This window comes from Prionailurus bengalensis, chromosome E2 (genome assembly GCF_016509475.1).
Source record: "Prionailurus bengalensis isolate Pbe53 chromosome E2, Fcat_Pben_1.1_paternal_pri, whole genome shotgun sequence".
NCBI lineage: Eukaryota > Metazoa > Chordata > Mammalia > Carnivora > Felidae > Prionailurus > Prionailurus bengalensis.
In genome coordinates, this window is record NC_057352.1 from 44729363 (window position 1) to 44753119 (window position 23757).

The 23757-nt window shown below is 40.1% G+C and overlaps 1 protein-coding gene across 1 annotated transcript in view; it reads left to right on the forward strand.

Annotated features, from left to right (window-relative positions):
• TANGO6 (transport and golgi organization 6 homolog) overlaps positions 1-23757 on the forward strand; it is a 191897-nt gene that overhangs the window by 67318 nt on the left and 100822 nt on the right. Inside the window, exons 12-14 of the mRNA XM_043599515.1 lie at positions 11-145; positions 8176-8685; positions 11734-11791. Of these exons, the coding sequence (XP_043455450.1) occupies positions 11-145; positions 8176-8685; positions 11734-11791 (703 nt within the window). The remainder of the gene's footprint in view (positions 1-10; positions 146-8175; positions 8686-11733; positions 11792-23757) is intronic.

Sequence of the window (23757 nt, forward strand, 5' to 3'; positions counted from 1 at the left end):
TTCTGTGTAGGTTGTGGACTTTGTTGCAGCAACCCTGCAGCGAGCGTGTGCAAGCTTGGCCCACCAGGCAGAGAGCACCGTGGAATCGCAGACGCTGAGCATGTCCATGGGGCTGGTGGCTGTCATGCTGGGAGGAGCTGTTCAGGTGAGTGGCACACATGAGCCCCACCTGGACAGAGGGAGGAGAGAAGAGGAAAGAGAGAAACCTCTTGCTTCCCTTCTCACCCTTGTGAGAAAACAGAATGAGGCTGCGCTCAGGAGGACTAGGATAAACATGTCAGGTTGCTAATGAGAATGCTCCCCAAAGCAGAGGACGAGAAGATTGTACCACTTCCACCCCGTCCCCTGCTCAGACTTCACTGTCAGAAGAGCAGGGCCCTTTCTGACCTGGCACAAGCTCGATTTGGAAATACCTGGCACAGTGTTTTGCATCTGTGGCGAATGCTAGGTTTTCTGCCCCTTTCTCCGAGGGCTCTCCAAAACTCAGCCCTTGTCCCCACTGCTGTAGTTGGGGGAAAACTAGGATAACCTCCTGATTGCTTAGGACTCCCATCTGTTTGGAATAGTTCTGTTTTAGCACAGGATCCATTGTTCAACCCACATCATGTGGCCTGTTAAAGTTTTTGTGTCCCATGCATGTATCTTTTATATACTTAGTTTGTAATTTTTAAATTCATTCACTTGAAAAATATTTATTGCTTACCGCTTTGGCCAGACACTGAGCTAAGGGTCTGGGAATACTGCCGTGGACAAAGCAAACGTGGTCCCTACCCTCATGAAGCTTACAGCCAGTGAGGGAGTCAGACACTAAATAACTCTTCAGAAGATATACTTAGAATTGAATGAAGTGCCTGAAAAGAAAAGAGGAGGGTATCAAGAGAACATAACATCTAGCCTAGGCTGGGAAAGTTTCTACCGAGAAGTAGAAGTTTGAGCTAAGATTTGAACAGTGAATAGGAGCTTGGGAGTGTGCGGGGTGCAGATGGAGGAAAGTCATTAAAAGACAACATCACATACAAAGTCTGGGAAGCAGAAAAGAGCCTGGTATATTTAAACACTAACAGAAGCCAGTGTGTAGCTGAGTTACAGAGACCGAGAGTCAGAGGAGTGCCGGACAAGAAGGGAGGTGGGCATGTGTGTATGTTAGGAGACCGTAAGAAGGCAGAATAAGCTTGATGCGAATGTAATGAAATCTGACCCAAAATCAGACAGGTCATGACTCGTAGCAATGAGCGGAGAACCCTCTGGGAATGGATTTTTTAATATGAAGATTCAAATCTGATACTGATTTGTGATATATTAGAATTGTGTCCTTTCAAAGCTTGTCCTTAAGGGGAAGAGGAATTTTATTTGGGTCTGTTGTTAATGTGAAGCCCATTTCTTGGTAGATGTACTTAGCACTCCAAATTTTATATTTTCCATGTACTTTGAAGAAAACATTTTTGGTTCATTTTCTGAAGTCCTAATATATCCCTGACATTAAATTGTCAAGGAGGGGTTCATCAGTGGACTAGTTTTTATTAAGTTGCATTATTGGATTTGGTTGGCCTGATTGGTTTTTGTTTTTCTGGTTGAATATTAAGAATAGTCTTTGTCTCCATAAGTTGAGAGTATGGTCTTTATGCTTTTCTTTTCTCTTACTTAACACCTATAATTTTGTACCACGTCCCAAATGGAAAATAGAACGCAGATATTTCCATTTTCCTTTCTAGAAGCCCGTTGTTTGGGGACTGGCTATGTAAATTAGTCATGTTTTAAGGACGATTCACCTAGCTGATGCAAATGTACATCCTTTACCTGTCTCTGCCCTTCCATGAGCCATCCTGACTCACTGATGACATTCTGGATTCCTCTGACTTTGTATTTAGTTAAGTGAACATAAACACGTCACCCTGTACTTTTGCCCTAGATCTCTTAATTTTTTTTTTCTGTTTGACTCATGGATTCATAAGGGGCTTCTATAGTAATTCTGGGTTTTCTGTCTTTGTAATAGAAAAAAAAATCATGATTCTTAATTATGTTTTCAGATGGTCATTGTCAGGCTAGGACTTTTGCTTCAGAGTCTAGATTATACTAAATCAATCTCTGATTAGAGTTCATTGTTTTAGCTGATGAAACAGAATCTAACAGCATTTAAACTTTTCTTTCTTTCCTTTCTAATTTATGTAATTAAGATGATTATTAGAGCATGGTATCTAGGAAGAGGAGTCAATTTAGAGAAAGTGTAGGTCTAAGACTGCTAACACGACAAGTGTAATTCCAAACTCATTTTCTAAATTTCAAGGTTGGTCGTCAGTAAAAGTGTGATGTTGGTAAAGTTTCTTGATGATGTTTCAGGGCCCGTGTCCCCTATAGCACCACTGCATGGAGCTGATCTGAGCTTGGAGGGTCAGGGTGGTGGGGCTGGGACTCAAACCTGAATACTGAGGTCTCATACCATATTTTCTGAGAGTATCATAGAGTGAACTCGCTCAAGAAATATTTATTGGGGCACGTGGGTGGCTCAGTCGGTTAAGCATCCGACTTCGGCTCAGGCCATGATCTCATGGTTGGTGGGTTTAAGCCCCATATTGGGCTCCACCCTGACAGTATGGAGCCTGCTTGGGATTCTCTGTCTCCTTCTCTTTCTGCCCCTCCCTTGCTCTCTCTGTCTGTCAAAGGTAAATAAACTTTAAAAAAAGACTTCTATTTATCATGTGCCTCTTTGCCCTCATGGAGGTTACCTTCTAGTGGCTGTGGTAAATCCGATGAATTCTTAAGTTTTTGAAAAAAGATTCATATTAGTATCTTTATGTGCGGCTTATTATAAAACAGGGCATACTGCATGCTGACTTAGAACCAAAATTAAAATACCACTTGTAAATAAATTCAGTGACACAGATGAGAACTGGACATGTTAACTATTCAGCAAAGTATCTGGAGAAACATAGGTGATATATAGAAATGAGTACCCAAAGAATACACATAAATATTTTATGGAATTAGGTCAGCATTTTATTGCTGGAAGAAACCCTCAGATTCTCCCAAAGTAGTGATTCTCACTGGAGCAGAGTAAGGCCGGATGAGGAGACGTATGCCCCTTAGGCTAGCTTTGTAGAGCCTCCTGGGGGGCTTTTTCAGTGTATGCATGCTGTCCTCTGGCTGCCACTTTGGTCCTCATATGCTTCCCTTAGCAGGTGTGCTCCCTCCCACCACTCCATACCCCCAATCCCACCCCTGCCAGTCCATTCCCCAGTTCTTAAATTTGAAAGCTTGCAGAAATTCAGAACAACTCACCATCTAACTGGTTCACTCTTGACGCCCTGAAATAAATCATAGAGGTGGGCTGACAGAGCTCTGCCCATTCCACTCCTGAAGCCTTCCAGAGATCCTGGAAGAGAGGCAGCCAGATAAAGGAATCTGTCACTCACCTGCGGGCTGCTCCTTCAGGCCTCAGGCCTTCTACACAGAATTTTGAAGTCTGGATATGAGATCTGTGATGAGAAGCAGTGACAGGAGTAGAAATGAGGGCTTTATGTTTAATTCTCAACTTTGATATGGCCTCCGGTGACCCTTGAAAAATAATTCATAATTACTTAGTGGTTCCGTTTTCTCATCTATCAATTAAGTGAATATTACTTTATACCTCAACATTTTTTTGAACATCTGTGAACAAAATAGTTGGCACCTGTAGTCTTAGATTTCCCTAATTATTCGCATAGTGGGAAATCTGTAGGCTTATGAAACTGAAGGAATGCATAACTTTAATTGCCTTGTAAACTATTTGATTCAGAATCCACCTACACCTATGGTGATTAGGGAAGTTACTCGCTCAAATAAGATGAATCCAACAATGACTAAGAAGCTTGAAAACTGGAAGAAAAGATGGTTGGGTATTTTATTAATAGACTCTTTTTTAGAGCAGTTTTAGGTGCACAGCAAAATTGAGCAGGAGTTACACAAATTTCCCATAGACCTTCTGCCCCAGAGAGCACGGCATCCCCCACTATCAGCATTCTGCCCTGGCATGATCCATTTATTACGTCTTTGATTCTGCATTGACACATTATCACTCATGGCCTACAGTTTACATTACGGTTTACTCTTGGTGCTGAACACTTCTATGGGTTTTGACAAATGTGTAATGACACGCATCTATTATTATGATATTGTTTACACAATAGTTTCACTGCCTTTAAAATTCTTTGTGCTCTGCCTCTTCACCCTTCTCTCCCCTCAGCCCCTGACAACCACTGATCTTTTTACTGTTTCCACAGTTTTGCCTTTTCCAGAATGTAACTTACTTGGAATCATATACTGTGTAGCCTTTCCATACTGGCTTCTTTCACTCAGTAATAGGCATTTAAGGTTCTTCCATGTATGTCGGGTTTGATAGCTCATTTCTTTTTAGTGCTGAATAATATTCCATGGTCTGGATGTACCACAATCTATTTATCCATTCACCTACTGGAGGACATTTGGTTCCCTCCAAGTTTTGGCAATTATGAATAAAGCTGCTATAAACATCTATGTGTAGGTTTTTGTATGGGCAGAAGTTTTCATGTCATTTGGGTAAATACCAAGGAGATCAGTTGCTGGAACATATGGTAAGAGTATGTTTAGTTTTGTAAGAAACTGCCAAACTGTCTTGCAAAAGTGACTGTACCATTTTGCATTCCCACCAACAATGAATGAGAGTTCCTCTTGCCCCACATCCTCACCAGCTGTGCTGTTGTCAGTGTTTTGGATTTTAGTCATTTTAATAGGTATATAATGGTATTTCATTTTAATTTGCAATTCTCTGATGACATATGATGCTGGGCATCTCTTCATATGCTGTATGTGTATGTATCTTCTTTGGCGAAGGGTCTGTTCAGCTCTTTTGCCCATTTGTAAATTGGGTTGCTTGCGTGTTTTCTTATTGTTGAGTTTTAAGAGTTCTTAGTGTATTTTGGATCACTGTCCTTTATCAGCTGTGTCTTTCTGCAGATATTTCCCCTTAGTCTGTGGCTTGTCTGCTCTTTATCTTGACATTGTCTTTTGCAGAGTAAAAGTTGAAAAAATTTTAAATTTTGGTGAAATCTAGCTTATCACTTATTTCTCTAATGGACTTTTTTTTAGTATTTTATCAGAAAAGTCAGCGCCATACTCAAGGTCATCTAGATTTTCTCTTCTCTTGTAGGAATTTAATAGTTTGTGTTTTACATTTAAATCTATGATCCATTTAGGAGCACCTGGGTGGTTCAGTCGGTTAAGTCACTGACTCATGGTTTCTGCTCAGGTCATCATCTCGTGGTTTGTGAGTTCGAGCCCCGGATTGGGCTCTGTGCTGACAGCTCGGAGCCTGGAGCCTACTTCAGATTTTGTGTCTTCCTCTCTCTGTCTCTACCCCTCCCCTACTCGTGCTCTGTCTCTCTCTCTCTAATTTTTGTGATAGTGTAAGGTCAGTGTCTAAATTCATTTTTTTTTGCATGAATGTCTAGTTGTTCCAGCACCATTTGTTGAAAATCTGTCTTTTCTCCATTGTGTTGACTTTCCTTCTTTGGCAGAGATCAGTTGATTATATTGGAATCACTGTGTTGCACACCTGAAACTAATGTAACATTGTGTGGCGACTGTGCTTAAATTAAAAAAATAAACTTAAAAGAAATCAATTGACTATATTTATATAGGTCTCTTTCTGGTTTCTCTATTTTGTTCCATTGGTCTAGTTATCTTTTTTTTTTATTTTTTTTTTAACGTTTATTTATTTTTGAGACAGAGAGAGACAGAGCATGAACGGGGGAGGGTCAGAGAGAGGAAGACATAGAATCTGAAACAGGCTCCAGGCTCTGAGCGGTCAGCACAGAGCCTGACGCGGGGCTCGAACTCACGGACTGCGAGATCATGACCTGAGCCGAAGTCGGCCGCTTAACCGACTGAGCCACCCAGGCGCCCCTCGTTTTTTTTTTTTTTAAGAAGTAATTGTTGTGTACAATAGAAATGAAAAAGAGTCCATACACTCCTGCTATAAATAGATTTTCCCATTTCAGACACTTAAAGAAAAAACAAATGCCCATAGTACTACAGAGGCACGAGCTGTGAAGTCTAGCATAATGGTAATACTCACAAAATTATCTAAATATCTGTCACTCTCTATTACTAAAATATCTCTCCCAGTTCTACAGACTCCTGATAAAATTGGCCTTTTACTCAGGTAACATAATTTTTATTCTGGACATACATATCCTCTTCTCCCTTTAAGATATAGTAACAATGCAGTAGTCAGTTGTCGTACACATGCAGATAGGTTAACATACTCTGCAAAGCTAGAAATTTTACCTTCTGTCAATTTTGTAGAGTTCATAATGTTTAAACAAAGGAATCTGAGGGGTGTGTATGGTGAAATTCTATAGGTACAAACCTGACATAAACCTCAAGTTTTTATTTACTTGGAAGGAAAGTGATGGGGAAAATAAACAGTAACAGTTCTGCGGACTTAGAGTTTAAATGAGAATATTATATAGATCTTACACAGGCAGTTGGTTGATTGGTTGGTTGGATAATGAAACGAGTGAATGAGTTAGTAATAAATACCCTGCCTTGTTCTAAAAAGGATTTTAAGACTTGCAAGGTTTTCAAATATCAAGGGCTCATGAAGCCTCATATGATAATATTTCTAGTGTTTTCAAAGAGAAAAAGACTCTCACTGATTCTCATTTCTCTACTGCCTGCACATACACTTTTCATAGTAAGGCATATGGCATTATAGAACAAAGCTGCAGGAGAGAATAAAATCTTATGTAATTTTCACTCTCACTTTCTAGGAAAAATTCCCTCTTGCCAATTATTGTCTCGGTATCTTCCAGACCTATGATGCCTTTGTATGCTGACCAGCCACTTTAGAAAATGTAGTTAAGAACTCCTTTAGTTGTGGGTGCCTGGGTGGCTCAGTCAGGTAAGTGTCTGACTTCAGGTCAGGTCATGATCTCACAGTTTGTGGGTTTGAGCCCCGTGTGGGGCTCTCTGCTGTCAGTGCGGAGCCTGCTTTGGATCCTCTGTCTCCCTCTCTCTTTGCCCCTCCCCACACTCTCATGCATGCTCTCTCTCTCTCAAAAACAAATAAACATTAAAAAAAAAAACTGCTTTAGGGGCGCCTGGGTGGCTTGGTCGGTTAAGCGTCCGACTTTGGCTCAGGTCATGATCTCATGGTCCGTGTGTTCGAGCCCCGCGTCGGGCTCTGTGCTGACCGCTCAGAGCCTGGAGCCTGTTTCAGATTCTGTGTCTCCTTCTCTCTCTGCCCCTCCCCTGTTCATGTTCTGTCTCTCTCTGTCTCAAAAATAAATAAATGTTAAAAAAAAATTAAAAAAATAATAACTGCTTTATCTGTTCAAGTGAGACTCTGTAGGGTATTGGGTAAGAGTGTGGACTCTGGAGCCAGACCTACTGAATTCATATCTCACCATCTTCCGGTTGTGTGACCTTGTACATATTATTTAACTGTTCTGTGCCTCATTTCCCCCATTTATAATGTAGATAATAATCATAACTAGATTATAGGGATATGAATATGTGCGTATTTTTTATTGTATTTCTTTTTAAAGCATTTACATAGCACTTACTGTGTGTCAGGCACTAAGTACTTTGCTAATATTAACTCATCTTTTATAGCAAAAGGTACATAGAAGTTAAAAGTACAATAATGCAGTAAAAAAGATAATAAAAGTCAAAATATAATAATCTGGAAAATAATTTTACCATATGTCTGGGTACTAAAACCTGAGATGGTGAGAATAGCTGTAGAGACAAACAGTCTAACAGGTAAGTGGGTCCAAAGGATGTAAACAGGGTGTTCACAGAAAAAAGCAATGCAGACAGCCAAAAAACATGAAAGGATGCTTAATAGCACTGGTAGTCTGGCTAATGCAAATTAAAACCATAGGATAATCATGTTTTTCCCACCAGGTTCCCACTAAATTCCCACTAAAAATTAAGTGTAATCATGTACATCACTAGTTTATTTTTAACTCAGAAGAATACCTGCACACGGTATTTAATAAGTGTTAGCTATAATTATTCAACAATAGTTACTGAGTGCTAGACTATGCTGATTACACCATGAATAAGATCTTACTCAGAATATGTTCCCTTGTGCTTAGGCATTATTAACATCTGCTATATTAATTTGGGTTTGGCATTTGTTCTTTCATTTTGTAGTTGAAGTCAGGTGATTTCGCTGTCCTGAAGCAATTGCTGCCTTTGTTGGAGAAGGTCTCCAATGTGTACCCTGACCCTGTCATCCAAGAGCTCGCTGCCGATCTCCGCATCACCATCTCGACCCATGGGGCGTTTTCCACCGATGCTGTCAGTGTGGCTGCCCAAAGTACCCTGAACAGAAAGGATCCAGAAGGGGAAATAGAAGAACAGCAACAAACCAGTCATGAAAAGAACAGTAATGGGTCTGACCTCGAACAACAGCAAAGCCGGGAGAAATCCAGGCAAATGGGCCTGAAATCTCACACGCCACCCATTGCTCAGGAGGTCAGTGCGTCCAGAACTACTACAAACCACAAGTCTGGAAGCATCACCACAGACCAGCTCCAGGAGGTTATTTTATCGGCTTATGATCCTCAGATTCCAACGCGGGCTGCTGCCCTGCGAACTCTTTCCTGCTGGATAGAGCAGAGAGAAGCAAAAGCCCTTGAGATGCAAGAGAAGCTTCTCAAGGTAAGTAGAACATACTGGGAAAACACATGCACGCAGAGTGAGGCAGCTTTCTGGGAGCCTTGACTATGTACCAAGCACTGCCCTGGACAACCTGGGTTTTTTTGTTTTAATTTTCTTTAAGTTTATTCATTTATTTTGAGAGAGACAGACAGTGTGAGCAGGGTAGGGGCAGAGAGAGAGGAGGAGAGAGAGAGAATCCCAACCAGGCCCTGCACTGTCAGCACAGAGCCCAATGTGGTGCTCGAACTCACGAAACCACAAGATCATGACCTGAGCTGAAACTGAGAGTTGGACACTTAACCACCTGAGCCACCCAGACGCCCCTGCCCTGGACCACCTTTAGGGAAATTGTAATTGTTCTGAGGAGGCAAGATGTAGACACAGGCAAGACTTAGATAACCACCTGAGACCACTCAGTTGAGCTTGAACAGGAAAGCAAAGGGGAACGCACAGCATGAGCAAATTCCCAGAGAAGCCACCTGTTTTTTCTGGGCCCCCTTTGTAGGGGAATTGTGCAGAACTGGCTCCCCTCACTCCTGCCTTCTCCCTCCATCACAGTGAAGAGTCTGTTCTGTACATGAGAGATGTATGTGGGAGACAATGTATACTTGGTTGGGGATCTTTTCCCTTTTGTGGTAATTTTCCTGACCTCAGTATGGGTTAGAGATTAAGAGCAAAGAATCTAGAGACTACTGATCCAATCCCAGATCATTTTCTTGGACAAGTCATTTAAAATTTCTGAACCTCAATTTCTACATCTGTTTATTTATTTTTCAAGGGGGAAGGGCAGAGAGAGAGGGAGAATGAGAATCCCAAGCAGGTTCTGTGCTGTCAGTGCACAGCCAGACACAGGGCTGGATCCTGAGAACATGAGATTGTGACCTGAGGCGAAATCAAGAGTCAGAGGCTTAACCGAATGAGCCACCCGTGCACCCCCCCCCTCAATTTCTACATCTGTAAAGTGAGGGTAATAACAGTAGGACCCACTTTATGTTGAAAGATTTAGGGGCACCTGGACTGGCTCAGTCTGTTGAGCATATAACTCTTGAGCTTGGAGTTGTGAGTTTGAGCCCTATATTGGGTATAAAGATTACTTAAAAAGAAATTATTTTTTTAAGTTTATTATCAGAGAGAGAGAGAGAGAGAGAGAGCATGACTGAGTGGGTGAGGGGCAGAGACAGAGACAGAAAGAATCCCAAGCTGTGAGTGTGAAGCCTGACACAGGGTTTGAACCCCCAAACCATGAGATCATGACCTGAGCCAAAATCAAGAGTTAGACGCTTAACCAAGCAAGCCACCCAGGCACCCCCAAAATAAAAATAAAATCTGAAAAAAGAAACAAAAGAAAAGAAGGAAAAACATTTAAAATTTAAAATAAAAGTGTCGTGTATGGATACCTAGCTGGCTCAGTTGGTAGAGCGGGCAACTCTTGATCTCAGGGTTGTGAATTCAAGCTCCATGTTGGGCGTAGAGCTTACTTAAAATGAATGAATGAATGAATACATTTACATACATATATATATATATATATATATATATATATATATATATATGTTGGAATGAATGAGCCTGCTGATACCTTGAAAAAAAAAAAGTCTGCGTAAAGCACTAATTATAGAGATAAGCACACAATGAGCATCTAAAAAAGGTTCCCCATCATAATTATCATCTCTTTCATATCCTTTAGCCATTAGATTAAGAGTTATAATTCTGACTGAAAACATTTATCTCTAGTCACTGAAGTGTTAGAATCAATAGTATAATAATAACCACTGTTTATTGAGCCTGGTCCTATGCCTTTCAGACATTGTCTCTAGTCCTCACAACACCTGCAATATTGGTATTATCCCCATTTTAAGATGAGAAAACCAAGGCCTGTTAATGTGCCAAGGATTTGCTGCCATTAAAATATTACTGTAAGCCTCAAATAATGTATCTCCTTTGAGTAATCAATCACCAAAGGTATCCCTTCATACACCAAATAGATGGTGAATGCTATGAACGTCTTTGGGATTTTCTTGAACTTGTTTAACCTTCATCTTCTGTGCATGATTGGTCAGGTCCTGTCAATTCTTTTTCCAAGAAGTCTGTCAAATACCTCTCTCTCTCTTCTTCTTTATTTCCATGGTCACTACCCTGGATTAAGCTTCCTTTACTCCTTACATGATCCCACCCCTTCCAACCTGGCCTTCTTTCCAATTAAACTAATTTTCGGCTCTCCCTAACATGCTGCAGATGTGGGGACCAGCAGCATCAAGTTGGTATCAAGACTCACTGTGCCCGCGAACGATGCATCACTAAATGTGGAACAGATACCCCCGTCCTTCCCCTAGACTCCCAAGCAGGAAAAAAATGGGCATATGGCTGCTGTCTTTCTCTGGCCCTCATATTAGGGCCTAAACTTAACATGTTACTGTCTTATCTTCTTCATAAGCTTAAGTACTCTCTGCAGTTGACACCCCAGTGCGTTCCTCAATTGTGAGACAATCTGTTGAAGACAATTTGTAACTAACGTCAACTCAAGTGCCGAAATGTGCAAAAGATTTAAAGAAATAAATTAGAACAGATTCAGGGTTATCTCAGTAACATCTCTCTGTCACTTGCGTTTCCATATACTTTCTGAATGCAAGGGAAAAGGATGAAATTAGAGCAAATATGCCATCAATTGGACATAACCCCACACTTGGCATCTTGTGTTTCATGACTGGTAGTCTGTCGTGTCACATGTGAGAGTATTGCCCACCATGGCCTGTAGTGAAGCAAACGTTGAAGATTCTTCTTCCAGATCTTGGTTTCCATGCCTACTTCTGGTATATACTTGGCCACTTCAAGAAGTATCTCCCTCTAACTGGTACTCTTTTATAGCTATTGTAAAAATGGGTCTTCAAACATATACACCGTCTTCCCTACAAGATTCTCAAGTCAGACCAATGTCTGGCTAAGACAAACAAGAAGAAAAGCATTTATTCTTTTGAGGCTGCCATAAGGGTCACTTACATCTTGTTTTTTCTTTGCAAATCATATCACTCCTTTGTTTTGTGGTTGCAGATATTCTTGGAGAACTTGGAGCATGAAGACACCTTTGTATATCTGTCTGCTATTCAGGGTAAGTTAGTCCTGGTTTAAAGGACTCTGAGTCTGTGGACCAAAGATTGTAGCATATATGTTTGCACAAAATCTCTAAAGTCATGGAACCATAAGACTGCTGGTCCTTTTGTTCATCTCCCTGTCTCCTAGCTAGGACTCAATTTAAGTCATAATAATAATGTTCCTGGATGGTTTCCTAAGGGTTCCAATAGAGCTTCAGTGTCTGATAGTGATGAGGAAGTCTTTGTCATTCTGTAGATTAAAACCCATTTCTTCTCATTCAAGGAAGTAAAGAATGGCTTATGCATGAACTCTCATTACCTTAACCTTTTTGTACCTGACTACTGCTAGTATGCACCATTGCTTTCCCTTTAATTTAAAAGAATTTCAGAATATATACCAATTTTTCATTGAAATGTTTTTTAAACACTTTTTTAAATGTTTATTTTATTTTTTTCTTCTTTCTTTTTTTTTTTTTTTTTTTAATTTTTTTTTTCCAACGTTTATTTATTTTTGGGACAGAGAGAGACAGAGCATGAACGGGGGAGGGGCAGAGAGAGAGGGAGACACAGAATCGGAAACAGGCTCCAGGCTCCGAGCCATCAGCCCAGAGCCTGACGCGGGGCTCGAACTCCCGGACCGCGAGATCGTGACCTGGCTGAAGTCGGACACTCAACCGACTGCGCCACCCAGGCGCCCCAATGTTTATTTTATTTTTGAGAGAGAGAGAGAGCATGAGCAGGGGAGGGGCAGAGAGAGAAGGAGACACAGAACCCAAGCTGTCAGCACAGAGCCCAACGCGGGGCTTGAACCCACAAATTGTGAGATCATGCCTGAGCCGAAGTCAGACGCTTAACTGACTGAGCCACCCAGGCGCCCCTCATTGAAATATTTTTTTGCCATAATTTTATTTCTCCTTTGTGATTCTTTGTTGTTCTCCCCACCTCCATTAATTTGTGGACTCCAAATCTAGAGAGAGTCTTCTTGAACAGGATGTAGAGAATAGGCATCCTTCCTAGAAGAGTGAGAATCAGAAATGGTGAGAAGATCAGTTATCTTTTGGCTTCTCTTGGCTCCACCAGTGGAGTATAATCGTCAAGAGCTAGGACTCTGGGACAGACCACCTGGGTGCACCTCCATTCCTGTGCTGCTCAGCTATATGGACTTGGGCAAATTACTTGATCCTTTTGGGTTTCAATTTCATATTTGTAGAAAGAGGGCTAAATAGAAATGTAAAATGGCATAGCTAATTTGGAAAACAGTCTTGCAGTTTGTCAAAAAGATAAACATAGAGTCACCACTTGACGCAGCATTTCTTCTAGGTATATACTCAAGAGGAATGAAAACTTGTGTCCGCACAAAAACTTGTACATGAATGTTCATAGCAGCAGTGTTCATAAAAGCCAAAACATGAACACAATACAAATATCCATCAACTGACAGGTAGATAAAATATACTTTATCCATACAATGCAATATTAGCCAGTCATTAAAAAAAGGAAGTAGTGAAATATGTTACAGCAGGGATGAACCTTGAAAACATTATAAGTGGAAGAAGTTAGTCCCAAAGGGTGCATAGTGTATGGTTCCCTTATATGAGATGTGCAGAATAGGAAAATGTATAGATCACTAGATAAGTAGTTGCTTAGGGCTGGCAGGAAAGGGGAAAGTGTTGGGAGGTAATAGTTGAAGGGTAAGGATTTCTTTTTGGGGTGATGAAAACATTCTAAAATTGATTGTGGTGATTGTTGCACAACTGTGTTCCTACTATATTGTAGGAACCATTGAATTGTATACTTTAAATTGGCAGATTTTATGATATCTGAATTATATCTCAAGCTGTTACCAAAAATAATTAAAACTTCTTAAGGGGAGAAAAGGAATAAAACTGTCAGAGAGTAAGAAGGTACGATGATGTAAATGTAATGTGGTAGATAGGATCCTGGAACAGAAAAAGGGCATTCAGAAGAAACAGAGAGAATCTGAGGAAATTATGGACTTTGGTTGATAATAAAATGTCATTCTTAGTTTATTAATTGTGACAAATGTACCATGCTAATGCAAAAATTAATAATAGGGGCAAGTGGGTGTGGAATATGAAAATTCTCTGGGCTATCTTCTCCATGATTCTATAAATCTAAAACTATTTTATCATAAAAAGTATATGAAGGGAGATTAATATTAGGATTAAATGAGTTAATACCTTGAAAGTGCCTAGCACATAGTAAGTGTCCAAATAGGTTTAGCTGTTATGCTTTTAGTGTTATCATCATCATCTTATTACTGCTGCTTCTACTGTTAGATTGCTAGATAATAATGTGGTAATGTATGTAACTTTTCAGATCTAAAGTCTGAGTAGGCAGACTCTATCAGGTAGTTATTGCTATGTAACAAACTGCCCCCACACTCGGTACTTTAAAACATCAATCATTTATTATCACTCACACATCTGTAGAACGATAGGGTTCAGCTGATCTAGGACAGGCTTGGCTAGATGGTTCTAGGGGCAGGCTGTGGCAGCTTTGCTGTGCCCGTTCTTGGTCACCCCTGGCCCAGTGGCCTCCCAGTGGCCTCCACACCCCTGGCCCATGGCAGAAGTGTAAGAGAACAAGAACAAACTTGAGAGGCCTTGTTAGGTCTAAGGTTGGAACCTGCATCCTATCACTTCTCCCTCAATTTGTTGGCTACACTAAGTCAATGTGGCCCAACCCAAAAATCAAGAGGGAGAGAAATACACTGGTTCCCTTCAGCGGGATAAGCTGCCAGGTCACAGAGCAAAGAGCATGAATGCAGGGAAAGGTGGAAAATTGAAGCCAGTTATGAAGTTTTCAGAGCCTTGGAATTCATTCTTTATTCAGCAAACATTTATTGTGCGCCTGCTATATATGAAACACTATAACAGTGAGTTGTCATGACTAGGTTAAAAAGCAAAAAGAAAATTCTTCCAAGGAGACAAAACAACCACCCAAAGAGGTCAAACAGGTGAAAGCAGAAGCCAAAAGAGTAGAGGGTATCAAGAGAGAAGGTAACTATCTATAGGTCAATGGGCAAGAAAGCTCAGAATTGAGATAAGCCTGGGGCTCAGGAAGTCACATGACGATGAATGGTAATTATGGAAATAGTAAATCAATGAAGCAGGAACCTCAAATACCTATAATTAATAAGTCTCAGAAAATAAGTCATTCAGTTCTTTTCTCAAGAAGCTGTAATACTGTTGTTTCTTGATTTTCTTTTTTTTTTTTCTTTAGGACAGGGTTTTGGGGGGAACAGGAGGTATGTCATTCTTATGTGGCAACATTGCTGTTTGGAGTAAGCTTCTTGGCTGATTAACCCATTGAGCTCATTAGCCTCTAGGGTCTGCTATAAAAATCACAACTGTTGGTTTTATGTTTGTTTTTAGTAATTTTAATTGGTGTGCTAATCAGTTAGTAGCTAATTTGGTGATGAAGAACATGGGAGGTAGAGGTGTAATTTCTGTTCTCAGCTCTGCACAATGGACAAGTTTGAATTAATTGATGTTTTGGTGTTTGTAACATGCATTTAACGGCCAAGGCCTTAGGTGAATTTCCCATTAAGAAAAGAAAGAGCTGAATTTTCCCACCTGCATTGCCAATGCCTTTTGCCTACATACAAAGCACTCCAGGAACCAAGCCATTCTGGATTCCCAGTCAGACAAGACCAGCCCCCTTGTAAACATGCAGTACAAGGGGTGTGTGGCTGTGGTTTGAGTAGCATTTCGTTGTGGGGAGTGTGTGTGTGTGTGTGTGTGTGTGTGTGTGTGTGTGTGTGTGTGTGTATGTGTGTGTGTGTGCGCGTGTACACGCACTTGCTCACGTCCACATCCATGTCTTTAAGTTTTCCTTTTCTAACCTGCCTAAATGTCTCCATGTGAAAATTACAATCTTTCTTTTGCTTAATTTGTTGGTAAGTTGTATTTCTTTTGTAATTTTTCACCAACTGTGCAGTCTGAGCACAGAGCAGAGGGGAATTAAACTTTTTCATTCAACAGATCCTTATTGATACCTGATGTAAGAACTATTGGTGTGTGTATTATCTGTCCATCACAACAGTCTGAGAACTAAATTCCCTATGAGTTAAAGTTTAATTTTATGAAAGACGGTCTGCCTCTCCTTGTGGTGCTACTGAGAAAGTGATGGTTGATGATTCTCACAGCAGCTGCTCCCAGGTGGTACTTAGTAGGGAGTTGTTGAGGCAGAGAATTTAGATACCAAATTGCTGTGTTGGAGTTGCAATCCAGCCTTAGTAAGTAGAAGACCTAATCTTAGACTGTGGCCATTAAGTGTCTCTCCTTTTTGGATTCCTTGTATGTTATGTATGTATGTATGTATGTATGTATGTATGTATGTATATATATATATTTTTTAATTCTTTGGTATATCATTATTAATTGCACAAATTAATGCATTCTAATTGTTTTAAAACATTTAATTGACCAGGAAATATATAAGGCAAAAAGTGGAAGTCCTTTTTTCCAAAATAGGAGTTAAAATATGTCCTTGAGGGTCCCATAATATTTGGAGTATTTTTCACACTTCAGTTCAATAATGTTCAATAGATGTTCAATAATGAATATGATAAATAAGTGATATTCTTCAAGGAAGATATTATAGACAAGTTATTTATCACACTATGGATCTGCTCACGTATTCTCTCAGTCGCTTTGAATTATTTAAAGGACATTTTGAAAGCAACCAGCGACAGATGCATTTCAGAGATCCAACTGATCCCTGTCAGTGTCAGAAAGATCTTTGGGTAAAACTACCAGACTCACTGAAAAAGAAAAAGGAAAAAAAAAAAAAAAAGACACACAAAAACCCTAGGCTCTGAGCCAAGCATGGGAGGTGAAAGTGTACCCGTGTGTGTAGTGAGACAACCTGGATATCCTGACATGCCCAAACAGATCTCACTAACTCTTCTACCCTCTTTCTCTCAGAGAACAATTTTCATTTCTGGCAAAAAGAGACAAGGGGAGGGAGACCAAAAGGCCGGGAAGCTGGGTGGGTGGCTGGGGGGAGAGGTGGATAGAAATTGTTTTTACTGAGTTTCGAACTGAGCGGGATTACAAGTCTTAACTTGTCAGAGGCCAAACTCCCTATCTCATTCTCAGATTTCTACGTCAAGTGAAGTAAGTTGGGAAACCATTAGCAGAGCATAATTCTATCCATTGAAGGACCATCTAATTGGATCTGGCATTGAAATTTGGAATGCAGTTCCTGTGAAGTTTATCATCTCCATTTATGTCCTCGAAATGGGAAGATTGCTTTTATGTCCTGTCCTGTCCACCTAGTTAACAAATGAGCCTTTAACAAATAGTCTGTCATATATGCTGTCTGGGTAAATTCTTGAAGTAGTTCTAGGTAGTAGATTATCCCTACTTTTCAAACTTTTTATTGGAGATGTAATTTATACACCTAAATTCACCAATTTAAAATGTTCAATGTTTTTATTATATTTAGAGAGTTGCACAACTATCACTACTAGAATTAGATACAGTTCTACAACTTTTTCGTCATCTCAAGAAGAGACTCCATATCCATTATTAGTGAATTTCCATTCCTACTTACCCTAGCCCCTGAGAACCACTCAACTACTTTTCATCTCTGTGGATTTGCCTGTTGGAGATGTTACATGTAAATGGAGTCACACATTGTATGGTCTTGTGTCTGGCTCCTTTCACTTAGAATAATGTTTTTGAGGTTCATCCATGTTGTGGCATGGATTGGTACATATTCCTTTTTATGGCTGAATAATGTTCCACCATACAGATTAACCACATTTTGTTTGTCCATTCATAAGTCGATGTCATATTTGGGTTGCTTTTACTTTCCAGATTTTATGAATAACAAACACTGTTATTAACATTTATGTACAAGTTTTTGTGTGGACATATGATTTCATTTCTCCTAGGTTTATACTTAGAATCGCTGGGTCATAAAGTAACTCGACGTTTAACATTTTGAGGAATTGCTACACTGTTTTCCAAAGTGTCTGCACCATTTTACTTTCCCATCAGAGATTTAGGAGGGTTCCAATTTTTCTACATATTCACCAATATTTGTTATTGTCTGTGTTTTTAATTACAGCCATCTTAGTTATGTGTGAAGTGGTATCTTATTGTGGTTTTGATTTGCATTTCCCTGATGGCTGATGAAGTTGAGCATCTTTTTATGAGCTTGTTATTCATTTCTCTTTTTTTTAATTTTTTAATGTTTATTTAATTTTGAGAGAGAGAGAGAGAGAGAGAGAGAGACCATGAGTGGGGGAAGAGCAGAGAGAGAGGGAGACATAGAATCTGAAGCAGGCTTCAGCTGTCAGCACAAAGCCCAGTGCGGGGCTCGAACCCACAAACTGTGAGATCATGACCTGAGCCAAAGTAGGACACTTAACCGACTGAGCCACTCAGGTGTCCCTTGTTGTACATTCTTTATCTTCTTTGGAGAAATGTCTGAATAGATTCTTTGCCCATTTTTAACTGATATAGTTTGTCTTTTTATTATTGAGTTATAAGAGTTCTTTATATATTCTGGAAACATGTTCTTTATTAAATGTATGAATTGCAGATATTTTCTGCCCTTCTTAGGGTTGTCTTTTCTCTTACTAATGGTGTCATTTGAAGCACAAAACTGTTTATTCTTGATAAAGTCCAACTTACCAGTTTTTCTCTTTATTGCTTGCATTTTTTATGTCATTTCTAAGAAATCACTGCCTAACCCAAGATAATGAAGATCTACTTCTGTGTTTTCTTCATGAGTTTTATAGTTTTCACAATTACATTTAGGTCTACCATCCATCTTGAGTTACTTTTGTGGTATGAAGAGAGATAACCCCATTTTATAGCTAAACACTCTGAGACTTAGATAGCTTAAGTCTTTTTTCTAAGATTACTTAGCAAGCAATTTGAACCTTGTTCATGGCTTCCAAATCTTCTAAAAACCTTCCAAAAAATGCTTTTTTTCCCTTCAGTACACTTGGTTACTTCTTTAGAACTTTTTAAATAATAGTACAAATTGGCTCTATTGTTGTGCTTTTTAAGATTAAAAACAGGGGCACCTGGATGGTTCAGTCAGTTAAGCATCTGACTTCGTTCAGCTCAGGTTATGATCTCACAGTTGGTGGGCTTGAGCCCTGTATCAGGCTCTCTGCTATTAGTACAGAGCCTGCTTTGGATCCTTGGTGTCTCTCTTCTCTTCTCTTCTCTTCTCTTCTCTTCTCTCTCTCTCTCTCTCTCTCTCTCTCTCTCTCTCTCTCTCTCTCTCTGTGCCCCTCTCCTGTGTGCACTCTCCCTTAAAACAAAAACAGATATTATGATTGTCGATAGTATTTATTATAATTGAATAATGCTTGGGGCACCTGGCTCAGGTCATGATCTCATGGTTTCGTGAGTTTGAGCCCTGCATCGGGCTCTGTGCTGATGGCACGGAGCCTGCTTGGGATTCTCTCTCTCCCACTCTCTCTGCCCCTTCCCCACTCACGCTGTCTTTGTCTCTCTCAAAAATAAATAAACTTTAAAAAACTGAATAATGCTTAATCATCTAGAAACCTTTGATTCTGTCAATAATCCCAAAATATAATAAAAGCAGATATGATCATCCTTTTATAAATGAATAATTGACTTTCCTGTAGTCACGAAAGTCGGGAGGGTGGTGGAGACCCATTTCCCAGGAATTCCCAGTCTACTGTACCTTATCTTACTGCAGCCCCAGTGATATAATTTATAATGCCTTCTCTCTCTCCCTTCCTCCATTTACAGGTTGCATTTCAAAGCCCAGAACACTTGAGTTTTACATTAGCCTCATTTTTCAAATATCTGTCCTGTGGTTTCCTCTATCAATTGAGGATTGAAACATTAGATTTGCATCAGAATATTTAGCAGTTTAGCACTTTTACCTGTAAGTAAAAGGTGTACTGGCTACTTCAAGGGTTATTTTCACTCCCTAAGATTGCCTTGGATAATTGCCATATAAGAGAAATGGAAGTAAATATTATAGAAGTTACCACTTACTAGTGTCTATTATGTGCCAGTCACAGCAACCTTGCAAGTTACATATTACCCCTATTTTACAAATGAGTGAACTGAGACTCAAAAGATTAAGAAACTGGCCCGAAGTAACACAGATACTAAGTGTCAACATCAGAATTTGAGTCTAGCTCTGAGAACTATGCTGTTGCCACAGGGAAAAATGATTAATCCAAGGAAGCACACTGTTCTCATGCCCAGGTACAAGGGCTGAGTTCCCAGGTGGTCCTAGGTATAGAAGTGGGCCTGCTTATAGGAAATGGTTTCACTATAAATCAACCCTTCCTATAACAATGTGCTGAACTCATGTTCGCACGCGCGTGCGTGCGTGTGTGTGTGTGTGTGTGTGTGTGTGGCTTTGCCCATTTGGCAATGGGTACAGTATTATTGTTAAGCATTCTTTATGTGTATCTTTGAAATTCATCTTCCATTAGTGGAATCTGAGTGTGTGACCTCATACTGCCTACCTTTCTTCCTGCTGATGGTCATGACTGTTTCATCGCTGTATCATCAGAGATTGTGGGTCAGGTAAACATGTAGCTTTCTGTACAGAACTTTGGACATTTGTTGCTTTTCTGACTCCAATGAGTGACATTTAAAAATAACTTCCTTTAAAATGATATAAATTATGAGGCTGTGGAGAAATCGGAACCCTCATACATGGCTGGTGGAAACTGTAAAATAGTACAGCTGCTCTGGAAAGCAGTCTGGCAGCTCTCAAAAAGTCAAACATAGTTACCATATGACCCACCAATTCCACTTCTAGATACATACCCAAGAGAAATGAAAACATATGTCTGTATAAAAGCTTATATATGAATGCTCATCGCAGCATTATTCATACTAGCCAAAAAGTAGAAACAGCCTAAATACTCATCACCTGCTGAATGGATAAATAAAATGTGGTATATCTTACATAATGAAGTATTATTTGGCAATAAAAAGGAATAAGGTACTGATTCACACTACAAATGGATGAACTTTGAAAACCTGCTAAGTGAAAGAAGCTCAACACATAAGGCCACACATTGTATGATTCCATTTATATGAAACATCCAGAATGGACAAATCCACAGAGATAGAAAGCCTAGATTAGTGGTTGCCAGAGGGTGGGGAAGAGAGGGGTAAGGGGAGTGACTGATAATGGATATGAGTGATGACAATGTTTTGGAATTAGATATTGGTGATCATTGCACAACCTTTTAAATATACTAAAAATCACTGAATTCTGCACTTTTAAAAATAAAATAATAAACTTAAAAAATTCAGAATAGTATGGGGCACCTGGGTGGCTCAGTTGGTTAAAGCATCCGACTTCAGCTCAGGTCATGATCTCACAGCTCGTGAGTTCGAGCCCCGTGTTGCACTCTGTGCTGACAGCTCCGAGCCTGGGGCCTGCTTTAGATTCTATGGCTCCCTCTCTCTCTGCCCCTCCCTTGCTCACGCTCTGACTCTTGCTCTCTCTCTCTCTCCCTGTCAAAAATAAATATTTTTTAAAAATTTTAGGGGCGCCTGGGTGGCGCAGTTGGTTAGGCGTCCGACTTCAGCCAGGTCACGATCTCGCGGTCCGGGAGTTCGAGCCCCACGTCAGGCTCTGGGCTGATGGCTCAGAGCCTGGAGCCTGTTTCTGATTCTGTGTCTCCCTCTCTCTCTGCCCCTCCCCCGTTCATGCTCTGTCTCTCTCTGTCCCAAAAATAAATAAACGTTGAAAAAAAAATTTTTTAATAAATTCAGAACAGTAGTTTTCATGGAGCTTCTTGGACTCTGAAGGGTGGATGGACAAGGCTGAGATGTGTGGGAGTAGAGTGAGGGAGTCAAGCCTGAAGGAAAAGTAGAGGCAGGAGGGTGTCAAGAGGGGGGTGAGTATAGAATATCCAATGGAATAAAGACAGACTCTTCAGTAAATGGTGCTGGGAAAACTGGACAGTGACATGCAGAAAAATGAACCTGGACCACTTTCTTACACCATACACAAAAATAAACTCAAAATGGATGAAAGACCTAAACATAAGACAGGAAGCCATTAAAATCCTAGAGGAGAAAGCAGGCAACAACCTCTTTGACCTCAGCCGCAGCAACTTCTTACTTAACATGTCTCTAGAGGCAAGGGAAACAAAAGCAAAAATGAACTATTGGGACCTCATCAAAACAAAAAGCTTCTGCACAGTGAAGGAAACAGTTAGCAAAACTAAAAGGCAACCAACAGAATGGGAGAAGATATTTGCAAATGACATGTCAGATAAAGGGCTAGTGTCCAAAATCTATAAAGAACTTATCAAACCCAACACCCAAAAACAAATAATCCAGTGAAGAAATGGGCAAAAGACATGAATAGACACTTCTCCAAAGAAGACATCCAGATGGCCACCTGACACATAAAAAAATGCTCAACATTACTCATCATCAGGGAAATACAAATTAAAACCACAATGAGATACCACCTCACACCTGTCAGAATGGGTAACATTAACAACTTGGGCAACCACAGGTGTTGGTGAGGGTGCAGAGAAAGCCATTACCAGGCCAACCAGTGAGTGATGGAGACTGGAATCAACTCCAGAGCCAAATTCTACCTGTCTCTACTCCCCTTCTCTCTCCATTCCCTTTCTTTCTTTTTTTTTAATTTTCTTTTTTATTTTTTAAAATTTACATCCAAATTAGTATATAGTGCAACAATGATTTCAGGAGTAGATTCCTTAGTGCCCCTTACCCATTTAGCCCATCCGCCCTCCCACAACCCCTTCAGTAATCCTGTTTGTTCTCCATATTTGAGTCTCTTACGTTTTGTCCCCCTCCCTGTTTTTATATTATTTTTGTTTCCCTTCCCTTATGTTCATCTGTTTTGTCTCTTAAAGTCCTCAAATGAGTGAAGTCATATGATTTTTGTCTTTCTCTGACTAATTTCACTTAGCATAATACCCTCCAGTTCCATCCACGTAGTTGCAAATGGCAAGATCTCATTCTTTTGATTGCCGAGTCATACTCCATTTTATATCTATATACCACATCTTCTTTATCCATTCATCCATTGATGGACATTTGGGATGTTCCCATACTTTGGCTATTGTTGATAGTGCTGCTATAAACATGGGGGTGCATATGTCCCTTCAAAACAGCACACCTGTATCCTGTGGATAAATGCCTAGTAGTGCAATTGCTGGGTCATAGGGTAGTTCTATTTTTAGTTTTTTGAGGAACCTCCATACTATTTTCCAGAGTAGCTGCACCAGCTTGCATTGCCACCAACAATGCAAAAGAGATCCTCTTTCTCTGCATCCTCACCAACATCTGTGATTGCCCGAATTGTTAATGTTAGCCATTCTGACAGGTGTAAGGTGGTATCTCATTGTGGTTTTGATTTGTATTTCCCTGATTATGAGTGATGTTGAGCATTTTTTCTTGTGTCGGTTGGCCATCTGGATGTCTTCCTTGGAGAAGTGTCTGTTCATGTCTTTTGCCCATTTCTTCACTGGATTGTTTGTTTTTTGGGTGTTGAGTTTGATAAGTTCTTTATAGTTTCCATTCCATTTTCTGACCTTTCTTAAATCATCATGGCCTCTGCTCTCGCAGACAGTGAATTAAGCCATGGAACCAGTGGATCTTGACATTTTCAGCTGAGCAAGTAAATACTTCTTAATTTCTTGGTTTTCAGGGTTCATTTCAAATGTTTTACCTCCTATTCATGTAAGCCAGTGGTCACAAAGGTAGAATTCACTACCAAGAAGGCAGTAGTGAGACACCTTGGGATAAAGACTCAGTTGTTTCGATGTCTACTTTACAAGCTATTAAGAAGGTGAAAGTACCTTCTCTGCAGAACAGCTGTTTCAATTTTGCCCTAGAGCCACCCTGTCTTTAGTAAAGTTGGAATTTGAAGGCGAGTTAAAGAAGATAAAACAGTGATAGAACTCACAATAAAATAGCAAGTTCCTCTTTAAGTTTCTGTTTAA